The sequence below is a fragment of the Corvus moneduloides genome, chromosome 5 (genome assembly GCF_009650955.1).
Source record: "Corvus moneduloides isolate bCorMon1 chromosome 5, bCorMon1.pri, whole genome shotgun sequence".
Lineage (NCBI taxonomy): Eukaryota > Metazoa > Chordata > Aves > Passeriformes > Corvidae > Corvus > Corvus moneduloides.
The window spans coordinates 38615493-38627303 of NC_045480.1; the positions used below are offsets into that span (position 1 = coordinate 38615493).

Here is an 11811-nt window from a genome sequence, read left to right on the forward strand (position 1 = left end):
TTTATCTCTACATGTTTCATGCTCTGAAATCTCATTTGTCTGTCCAAATGGAGTGATTCATTTGCTTATCACTTTCAGATAGTGAATGGTTCAAAGATGGAAGGTGCCCTTGAAATTCTGTCTTTGGGACAGAATAAAACTGAATAATCAAGCATTCTGTTTCAGTCTACCTGCAGTTGTCATTGGAAAGGTTTTAGATTATTGTGTCTATTACTATTCTCAAGATAATTTTTTTTCTGACGTGTTCTTCTACTTTCTATTTCATGCTTCTTGGACTTAAAGGATGAACATGTAACTGCTGTCCAGGAATCTGAGGAGGAAATAAAAAAGCCAGATTTTGCAATACAAGTATGTCAAATTATATACAGTTTCATTTAGGCATCCTTTTAAGAAAGGCACTATTTTAAGTGGCATATGTTGGTCCTTCTTTCAGAATAAGAGAGACATTCTGAGGAGATTAAATCAAAACCTTAAGGCTCAAGAAGATGAGAAAGGAAAACAGGAGTGTAAAAATATCTCTGAATCAGCTGGATCTGAAGATCATAAGGAACAACAGGGTGACCAGCCACCTCTGGGAGATCGCAAAAAATGGGAACCTGGGGCATCTGAGTTGGTCGTTCCTCTAGCTGAGTTATCAATGGAAGATTCTCTCTCTGGAACAGAGTGTAAGTACTTTTTATGTTTGTCACCATGGTATTAGTAAATCAGTTTGCCATGCGTAGTGTTTGTTTTTATAAAGTGAGTATTCTTTATTGTTATTATCTTGTTATCAGTTACGTGTCATTCGCTTCTAAAAAGCAGATAGTTATGTATTCCCTTAAATAAGGGATAAGGCACGGGCTGAGTAGTTAAATGGCCTGTAGGAGATTGAGTAAATAATTTCATCATTTCAACAACAGTTACCTAAGTAAATGCATGGTTACTTTCTTTGTAGGTGTCTTTTAAATAGGCACTAATTTAATGAAAAGAATAAAAGGCATTTAAAATATATGAAAGTTTCTTACTTAGCTTGAAAATCCTGTTATGTTATCAGTAGGAAAAAAAAAGGTTTTTTCTCAATTTTTATCTGTTACTTCTATTGAGCCTTTCTTAGCTTTTTCCTTTCTTAAATCAAGACTGTCATTCCAAATTTTCTATTTGCCTTCTCTGGGCTTTTGGTTGGAACCCGTTTTTCCTGGTTTCAGTATGTCTTACTAAAAGTCTGTTTCACATTTTAGAAATAAATAATCATTGAGAATGTGACAGTTGCACCTTTGCCTAGTAGTTTTATAGGGCTAGAATGTTAGAAGATAAGAAACTTCCTTTGCTCTGTTTTTCTTTGTTGCTTTATATCCTGTTTTCTTTGGAGAGAGAAATAACAGAAATAAATGTCAAAGGATAGCAAGACAAGAGACTTTCTAGTTTACCATTTCAGGTAAAGTTCAAGACCATTCCATGCCACAGTTAAACATTTCTCATACTGCTTTCTTTTGGAGTGCGTGAACTTCTGAAAAGAGCTGCTGCTGCTATTAAGCTGCATATGTCAACTGATATTGAATAACTCCTGTTACTGATTGGAATTGGCAGAAGAAAAACTCTAGATGAGCACAGTCTTTAGGCTGTCTGATTTGGGGTGAGGTGACATGAGTTCTGGCTTTGTAGCCTTTGTAGGTTTTAGTTTTGTGGAGGTTGTGTGTTTGATTTTTTCATTATATAAAAAATGAATAAAAATTTCTAATTCAGAAAAGTTTTTATGTTTGTGTCCTAACAGGTCAAACTCTGGGGGAAGTAATTAAGTTAGATATTGGTGAACCTCACAGGAAAGTCTGGGGAAAAAGTCCCACTGATTCAGTTCTGAGGATCCTAGGAGAAGCAGAGCTGCAGCTGCAAACTGACATACTTGAGGAACAAGATGAAATAAATGGTAAGCACAGCGGGTAATTATCTGCACTGTAAGTGCAGTGACAGTTTATCTACTGAGAAAAATTTTGAAGTAATAGAAGCATATTCTTATATTCTCTCTTGTTTTCTACTTCTGGGTGTTGCCTCAGTTCTGAATGTAAGCACAAGCTAATACTAGAGGACACCAAAATATTTAAAACTCAGTGAAGTGGTAAGAAATTGACCAGGATGTACTGAAAGGAAAGGATCTTCATTTTGCTGAAAAGTCTTAAACTTTGCCTTTTAATAGAAAAACAATCCTACTTTTTGAAAGGATATCATCATCTGAATATTGTATTAGATGTGTCCTGCAACCTTGTTGTCAGCATGTGACTTATCATATCAATCAATTTTTTTTTTTTCTGGTCAACTCGTGCCCTTTGTGCTTTCTAAGGACGAAAGGACTTAAGTTTGTTCCAAATATAAACTTGTACTAAGGATAATGTAACATATGAAATTAAAATTTTGATATTTCTGGCTTTCTTCTTTATAACAGTTGTACTAAAAGCATGCAAACTTTTTTTTCCCCCTGTTTTCCTTTAAAGAAACAAAAATTCCCAACTTACATTATTAGCCACACTGGAGTTTGTTATCCAAACATGGCGAAGCACTGTTTAAATAATAGAATCATTTTCTGTTAGGTACTGCAGAACTTCTTGAAGGAGATCATCAGTCTTCATCGGAGGAGAAGGAAGAGAAGGCTTTTTCTCCTGTTGGAGCTCAGTCTTCAGCACCAGATGGTGTTACAAAGCCTGTCGTGACTGTACCAGAAGAATCTCAAAGAACTGGACCCACCCTGGTGCAGAGCAAACCTGTTATGCTGGATGGTAACTCATTTCATCAATAATTCTAATTACAATCTGTTTATTGAATGCAATAAGGGGAGGAATGATCCTGTATACTTTCATATCTTCCCATAAGTAATGTGCAGTTTTTTATTAACACATTTTAGGTAGGGCCTGGTGCTTTCTATGCCTGTATTGTAACTGATTCAGTAATGTATTTGGTAAATTTCCAGAAACATTTTTTGTCTGCTTATAGAAAACTTCTGAGTACAAATAGAATTCTTAAGTGCTTCAAATTCTTTATTGTTAATTTGGTGGGGTTTTGGTCTGCTTCTCCCCATCAATTGTGCTGTAATCTTTTCCCCTATATGATACCAGCATCCTTTTGATCTCTGGGGGCATGTTACTGAGGTTTTTAGAAGACACAGTTCATTGGAGCCTTAAGATACTCTTCTGGTATCAGAAAAGAACCAAAACATTTAGCTCTGGGATTACAAAACTTCTGCTGTTTCTGAAAAACACAGAAAATTATTATAGCTGGAGGATTTAAGTGTAATCTTAAAATGTATACTCCCCCATCTTTTTGCTTGGTTGGGATTAATTTTTAATATGGTAAATAATTATTAATTTTAGAGCCTGATGATTTGGAAGCAGAGATGTTGGAAGAATTGGAAGATAAAATGCGCCAGAGTAAGGAGAATAAGGAGTTTCCTATCACTGTTAATGAAGTGTGGGTAAAAGAGAAAGAGGATACGTAAGTACTCTCTTCTGACCTCTCTCTCCATTTCAAAAAACTGAGCTTTATCTGAGGGTTTTTTTTGGACATGTCAGTTAAAATGTTACACTAAGCTAAAGCTTCATTGCTTGCTGCTGTGTTAGTTTTACTGCACTTGGTGACTTCAGTAGACTAATGACCATTTTTTGCATGGTGTTTTCCCCTTGATGTGATGTGTTATAATAGGGCACAACATGATGGAATGAATGAGGCAGCTTCGGAGAAAGTAGTGCTGGACAAGGTGCAATCACAAAAGGAAGCTTCAGCAGGTCAGTGCAAGTCTCGTGTTCCATGGCTTGGCAGTACGGGGTGCTTGAGCCATCCCTTCTCACTTCATTAACCCCAAAAGAGTGAGGTTTTGTTTGCTTCTTCAGTTCTTACTTCTAAAAAGGAATTTTCTGATGGATTAGGAAGACAAATTGGGGGTATTATGTTTGCCACTTTGGAAGAAAACATGTTACATCAAAGCTACAGTGTGTATAGATGAACAGGACAGTGGCCCATACTGACACTTGAAAGTGGATGTCAATTTTCTGAATGTTACAGCTTTTTCAATTGACTATTTAAGATGTTATGAGATCTGATGATTTACTTAATAGAAGTGTTGCTTTGTTAATACATATCTCAAATTAATATTGAGCTGCAGCTCAATGTTTTAAACAGTTCCTAATGACAATCTTTTATCTTTATTGTATAGAAGAATTGCTTATTCTTGGAGGTCTGGGAAGTAGCTTCAGAAACTGGCAATACTATCAAGTATCATTGGTGATACTCTTGCATCAAATTATGGGTGCCTTAAGCAAAGTGGATGGGTTTTTTTCCCCCTGTTTGGGCAAATTATATTGAGATAACTTTGAAGAAATATATAAGGTAATAAGCAACAGGTGAAAATGGATGACATAATATCAGTCAAGGATTGGATAATGAGAAAACAGAAGGCATGAGAACAGAAGAGGCTATAGCTGAAGGTTGTATATTCTCCAAAAGTTAAAACGGGAAAATGTCACATTATAATGGTATTTACTAAAATAATCAAAAATATTTTAAGACTTTTAAAGTGCTATCTACTTTTCCCTCTAATTGCATAACAGAAATTAGTTTTATTCACATTAGTTACCATTTCCTTAAGTGTCTTGGGGTTTTAATCTAGTTAGATTTGTAACAAGCTTTGTTTTACCACATCAGAAACTTGTTCCAGTGACTCTCAGCAAGCTGAACCCTTATTCCAGAGGGTAATACAGCCCACAGCTGTACCAACAGCCTCACCAGTTCTGTCAGCTCAGTCTTCACAGGAAGAGTCTTTTGTACCTCGTTCACGTTCCATATCACCAGCAAAAAATAAAGGCAAAAGCTCATTGTTGATTGGACTTTCTACAGGACTTTTTGATGCAAACGACCCAAAGGCAAGTTTAAAAAGCTAAAAAGAAATACTTTTTTTTTTTCTATAGTATTATTCTTACTTTCTTATTGAAGTTGAATGAGGCCAGAACAGATGGCACAACTCTTTCAGGAGGTGTTTGCATCTGTCTAGCCATGTCTTCCCTGTAGTTTGACTGCACTGTACTCATGGTATCAGCAAGTCTCATGCAGCAGTGAAAGTCTCTGGTTTCACCATTCAGCATTCTGTGTTCCAGGTGTTTGTGAAGGCATTCCGCCCTTTCTCTGAGACATAACTGAGAGAGTTTATGAAGACATTTCTAATTTGCCCTATCTGCTTTCTCCCTTTTGTGCATTCTTTTTAGAATTGTTACTACCTTGCCATCATAAACATAATCACTGAACAGGGCAGCAAAGCTATCTTGTCATTTCTGCCAACCAAGTGATTTTTTTTCCTGTAGGATTTAACCTACCATAATAGCTTCTTGTTGTGAAGCAGAAAGCCTGAAGAACAGTGAATGGAAGTAACTGGTTTCTTAAAGACATTTCCTGACCAGCTACATAGGGTTGAGTTGCAGCTCACACTCTGAAATGAGCATAGGGTGGTGGAACGTGGTTTTGATACAGATTTGAAATATGTTAAGAGGTGTTATGAAACTAGTAGATGAAACAGACTCTTTATAATCCAGGCAAGTATTGCATGTAATTCAGAGTGGAAAGTGCATGAAAGAGCCACTGCTTTTTGGAGAAACAACAGTGCCAAGGTCTCTGGAAACAGGCATGCTTGCATTGCATTTAGTTGTTATGTAGAAAAGGATTTCCTAGGTGGTGCAATGCTACATAAGAAAGAATGTTTCTTCCTTTGACTCTCAGTCTTTTTTTGTGACTGCATGAAGTTGCACTATTGATGAATAATTGAATATTGAGTAGTGGCCATTGGTTGATGCATAGCTAGGAAGCATAATAATCAAGGATAGTGCTGTTTGCATCTGTGATAAAAAATTCACAGATCCATATATTCACAGACATGGATTTTTTGCTCTCATTTTCATTTCTCAAGGGTTAGTCTATTATCAACTCACCTAGTTTATGAAGCTGTTAATCTGGGAGTTGTACAATGATTACAGAAAATGTAACTTGTGAGTAGGGAGAAGATGAACATTCTTTGCACCTTATCTGATTGAGAAAGTAGTGGTTATGCTTTATGATGGAGTTCTCTGGTGCACCTGTATGAAGTGCTTCAGTATGTCACTTATTACTACATATTTGGCGTGTGTTTTGGCCAGAATTGTTTGACACAGCTTCATTAACACAGACTGGAGGGGCAGAGAGCTTGGAGAAATGCAGCAGGTGTGTTGTTACTGCTGCAGCAGACTTGATGACAGAGAGCAACGCATTCCCTTTCCTCATTTGGTTGCAGCAAGAGGATATTCAGTACTTCTGGGCAGTACCTGCAAATGTAACTTTCTGGAATTTCCCAAATACACTTCTGCTGCAGCTCTCACCCAGAAACTATGGAAACCTTTAGCAGGGAGCAGGGTAGACAGAGTTCATGTCCTGTGTGTAGGCTAACAGAAGTAAGCTAATAGGAACAGAAGCATTTTTCAAAATACTTGGGAACTTTCAAATACAGGGTAAGGTCAGTTTTCTAATTGTTCCTTCACTTTCATAGTAGAGGTTGAAATGGACCTTGAAATTGTTCCTTTGATGGCAATGCTATGAAACTGCATTGAAATACACCATAAACAAAAGTTACTGTTTTCAGTGACCAACCTACAAAAATAATAAAGTGTCATTTTAAAACTTACTCCTTTGTCAGCTATTTAAAATGGTCTTAACGAGAAGTGATTGACACAAATACATTGTAAAAAATTGTATATGTATTATTTATCTGCTTTAGGGTTCCTTTAGTTAGCTGTCAAGGTGGTGAACAAATCAGCATAAAACCAGGAGCTGTATGTCACTTGATGTTCTTAGCTTTTCAGTCACTGTAACCCGTAGAAGCAGGAGGAATGCTTTCCTTTTAACTGAGAGGTAAAAGTCAATATGTCAAATTTTCAACAATTAGAGTATCTGTGCTGGACACATTGTTATTTTTAAATTTACCTTCAAATGAAAAAGAACAAAAAAAGGAATGTCATTCTAAAGTATTCTGTAAACTCAAACTGTCTTTAATATTGTTACCAAGCAGGCTTTCTATTGCCTTTGTAGATGTTGAGAACATGTTCACTCCCAGATCTTTACAAATTGTACAGAACTTTAGTTGATGTTCCCAGTGTAGCAGATGTGCAGCATCAGCATAATCTTGAAACAGATGATACGGAAGATGAGCAAGCCAAAGAAGGACCCTCTGATTCTGAGGATGTGTGAGTGTATCAAGTTTATCAAGTATTTTAAGAGCCATCTTGGATCAAGAATGTTTTTGGTTAGATACTGTTATACACACTATACCAGCATGGGGTTTTAACCCAGATTTTTAAAATTTTGTATTGAATCATCATTTACTTTAAGTCTTTTTCCAGAGAATTGAGAAGCCAGTGGGGTATACTGTATACAATAGCTGTCTGAATTTCCTTCCCAAAATCCATCCAAGGTGCTATTCTGTCTGGTGTCTGCAACTTGCATTTTGCTCAAGCAACTCAGAGTTGATTGCTATTGGTCTTCTAGAAATAAAGATTTCTTGAATATTTCCTTTCTTTCTATGTTCTGGGAATATTGCTCATTTATCTCCTCTACTGTTGTATTAGAATGTTCTTCAAGTCCCCCAAATTCTTTCAGGGGCTTCAAAATCTGACCCTGGAATTGACTATTCCCCACAGCTTGGATAGTCTGGTGTATCTATTCTGATTAGATCTAGATGTCTTTTTTGCTCCAGACACATTTTCATCTGGATTGAAAATGTTGTACTTGCCAGGGTTCTATAATAGTGCACAATTACAAGGATTTTGAAATTATCTTACTAATACAGTTGAATTGAGGACTTACTATCTTTTTATGAGACTGTTGGGTATCTGTTTATTCCCTGTGGTGGCATGATACAATGGTATCGATGCTGTAGTCATGTTGGACTGAGGTCACAAATAGCTGGGGGAGGGGGGCCGGAGGGTGGAGGCTGTCTCTTGGGCTTTTTTTCTCCTCCTGCTAGATTGGCTTTTCAGTTTGCTGCTTAACAAAAGAAATGAACTCTTGCTACAGGGTTTGTCTTGTAAAGTGTTAATTATATAAACTTTGTATCACATTCCTTTAGTATGTTTGGAGAGACAGATACAGATTTGCAGGATCTCCGAGATTCAATGGAACAGTTGCTTAGGGAGCAGCCTAGTGAGGAACTGAGTGAAGAAGAGGAGTCTACTTTAAAGGCTAATGCCGTGGAATGCATAACAAATGGTACTGAGCTGGATGAAGCAGATGAAAATAACCCCAGCAGTGAAAGTGCTCTTAATGAAGAATGGCAGTCAGGTATAATTTCTGTTACACCTGTTTCATAAGTTATTTATTTATGTTAAAAATTCAAACACAGAATAATGTTTTAGCTTTGTTAACTTGTAATGAAGTAAAGCTCTAATTAATAGTTTGTATACGTAAGTGTAAAAAAATCAGATAATAGTCAGACTTTCTGAATGTTAAGGTCAACATCTAAGCAGCATTCCATGTTGCAAATTAAAGCTTGGCTGTTTGTTGGGCAGTGATGGTAAATGCCGTTTTCTCTAAGTTATCTAAAACTTGGCTTCAAGGAAGATCAAAGACAGAGTGCATTGTATGTCTTGAATACTTCATGGCTTTAGGTGTGAAAAAGAAATAGCAATTGACATGGCTGGAGTATCTGGGATCCAGCTTAAATTACAGTTAAGTAATTTAACAGGCAGTCAGAAGGAACATGAAATTATTCACCTTGTCCTTAGCCAAAATTAGGCATTAAAGCAGTCAGAATAAAAATGAGACAGATAAATTAATTACCGCTTTCAGCATTTTGCATTAGATATGCACAACGTCCTGAAGTCTCAGTTCTGTTTTTTAAATTCTGTGGAAATAGAAGTATTTTGCTGTAAAATTAAGTGCATTTAGAAATATAGTTATAAAAAGTTGTAGAGGATCAGTAACTCATCTGAAACATAGCTTTTGTGTAATTTTTATTGAAGACAATTTTCAACAACTTCAACATCTGTGAATATACCTGTAAGATATTATCTGTATAATACATTCCAAGAATTATTTTAAGGTAAAATAAACTTAGTTAATGTCTTTAATTTTGTGACAGTGCTGATGTTATACGCTGGTTACATGCAACACTATCTGCTTCTGTGATTCTGCTGTTATTGCAAGTGCTAGTGTTTAATACCAGTGTCCTACCTTCTAGATATTCCATAAGAATTGCAGGTTTCATTTTTGGGGCAGGGAGGAAGGCAGGCCAGCCTTCAAAAGGGTAACAGATAGAACTTGAGACAAAATCTGCTCAAGACCTAGACATTAGATAGAGGATTAGAAATAACCTAATGGGTTTCTAACCTACATACAACTTTTCTTTTTATTTTAATGGTAATTTCTTATTGATTTGACTGTTGATGCTTGAATGAAGGATGTGATTTGGTCAGGACTAGACCTTACACTAGTCATATATAAGAATTGTAAGTAGTAGAGTTCTAATACTAACTCACGAAGTCTGTGATCTACCAGGTAATACTATTTAAAGGTTTGATAGTGTATGCTCTGAAATGTAAGAAGTTGTATATTTTTCCTGGTAGACAAGTTCTCTCTGAATTTCAATGCTTATTTAAGATAGTATTTTTTCTTGCATTTCATAATGGGATTTTACATAGGGATTCTGTCTTGTATTTTTTAAAACATCCTTTTTTTTGTTAGATTTACCTAATGTTTTACTGTTACAAACCTGTTTTTAAGGTTTCTGTAAGGTTCTGTAATTTTGCCTATAAACAAAATTATCTTGATTTCTCTCCCGTATCTTATTGCACCACTCAGCATACTTAATTTTCTACACAACAGACATGCCCTTATAAAAGAATGAGGAACTCTGTAGCTAAATTAATACTGGGGTTTTTTTAGACTTGCTCCATGGAACAAGATGCATCTCAGGGCAGAAAGTAATGGATGGGTAACATACGTGTCCTTATTTTTTTGCTAGAAGACAGCTGCTTCATTAACGAGCTCCTTTCCCTTGCATGGGACAGCTGCCAAACCCTTCATGAATTTCACCTCAGAAATCTATAGAGTGGTGGTATGAAACTTGACCTACTTTGCTAACTAAAATTCTGCTCTAAGACCATACTTTGTATCCCTTCAGGCTGAATACCCTTATGGCTAATTGTCAGAGTGGGGATTTAGAGGGGATAGCTGGACACTTCCCATTTGGGATTTTTTTGAAGAAAGAGACTATTCCTATTTTCTTGCACATTGTCAGAACATCTGCCAACATCATCCAGTGCTCCTGAGCTTATCTGTTTGGTTGCATTTAAAGGTTATCTATTTTAGAGACTTAGAAACAACATTAAGAATGTAGGAAAACTGAAGGGGTTTTACTGTTGTTTTGTTTCTTTCTAGATAATAGTGATGGAGAGATTGCCAGTGAATGTGAAGAATGTGATAGTATCTTCAGTCATTTAGAAGAGTTGAGATATAACCTGGAGCAGGAAATAGGCTTTGATAAATTAATTGAAGTTTATGAGAAAATAAAGGTTTGTGGAATAAGCTCAAGTGGAAATATTTTAAGAAACAAGTACCTAGGACTGTTTTCTTTGCCAGTTAACTAATTGCTTTGTGTGACTAGAGTAAAAGGTTTTTTTCTATAGTCTTTTATTCCGTTTTGGCACACTAAAATATTAACAGAGAAAATGCCCTGACGGTGGATTAAAGAGAAGAACTTTGGTCTTAACCAAGAATTGCATTTAATAAATTTGAACTATTTAATTTTATACCCATTTTAATTTTGGCAACATGGTTTGTTCTTTCCCCCAGGTTACACTTGAAGATGAGGATGAAAATATTGATATTTGTTCAACCGTCATTCAGACTGTCCTTGGAAATGAACACAAACACCTGTATGCCAAAATACTTCACCTGGTAATGGCAGATGGAGCTTACCAAGAAGGTAATCTTCATGTATCCTGGCAGTTGCGGCTCGTCTTATGTTCTTTCTTGGTCATATACAATATAGGTTCTAATACACTTCTAAAACATCATAGTATCACAGAATATAGAACATATCTGTGCTTTGATTGGTTAAATTAATTAAAATTTTCCACAAAGGGTATTTTTATTCCTGCAGCAAAATGTGGCAGACTTTGCTGACCACTCTGATTTAACAGAATGTACATGTACAGTCAACTGTAACAATAATTGGCTTACAAAAGGTACAGTGTAATTATTTAATTTCTGTAGAACAGTTACACAGATGGGGAAAGTGGAAATCCAGAACAAAACTTTCAGAATCAAAACAAATTTTATCCTAAGAATTAATGAACTTTTAGCTAAAGTAGTATTATGCTTTCTGTAATATTACTTTTAATATGTTGCACCTTCGCTCCTTTTCTGAAAATTTCATGGAGCTCTTTATCCTATAATTAGCATTTTTCAGAAGACTTTGATGTGTATGTACCATCCATCTTAGTTGGTGACTCAGTAATACATGAAGAAAATTTATTTTGCTCTGGAGCCCTGCCTAGCTTAGCACAGGTTATGAGGCAGATGGATGGTTCCTCAATCTTTCAGAGTCACTCTTACGAAAAACCACACAGACCACCATCAGTGAGGGAATGGGTTTGATTTTTTCCGTTTCTCTCATGTCAAAAATTTAGCTGCAGTTATCTATTTTTAGATTTCTAATGATCAAATTCTTCACTGGAGAGGGGAAAAAAAAGAAAGCTAAAATTTTAATTAGTTTTATAGAAATCAGAAGCATCATATATTGGCTTTAGAAGTGTGTGTAATGATCATCATTTA

The 11811-nt window shown here is 35.9% G+C and overlaps 1 protein-coding gene across 14 annotated transcripts in view; it reads left to right on the top strand.

The window, feature by feature from the left end:
• The window catches only part of NEK1 (NIMA related kinase 1), a 51993-nt gene that overhangs the window by 31419 nt on the left and 8763 nt on the right, over window positions 1-11811 (top strand). For all 14 annotated transcript variants that reach the window (XR_004240061.1, XM_032108415.1, XM_032108416.1 and 11 more), the window contains 11 exons: window positions 283-348; window positions 434-665; window positions 1751-1903; window positions 2562-2747; window positions 3339-3459; window positions 3667-3749; window positions 4666-4883; window positions 7069-7223; window positions 8105-8316; window positions 10414-10547; window positions 10828-10960. Coding sequence is in view for 13 of the 14 variants with exons in the window: in XM_032108415.1 (XP_031964306.1) it covers window positions 283-348; window positions 434-665; window positions 1751-1903; window positions 2562-2747; window positions 3339-3459; window positions 3667-3749; window positions 4666-4883; window positions 7069-7223; window positions 8105-8316; window positions 10414-10547; window positions 10828-10960 (1693 nt within the window). In the remaining variant the exon portion in view is untranslated. The remainder of the gene's footprint in view (window positions 1-282; window positions 349-433; window positions 666-1750; window positions 1904-2561; window positions 2748-3338; window positions 3460-3666; window positions 3750-4665; window positions 4884-7068; window positions 7224-8104; window positions 8317-10413; window positions 10548-10827; window positions 10961-11811) is intronic.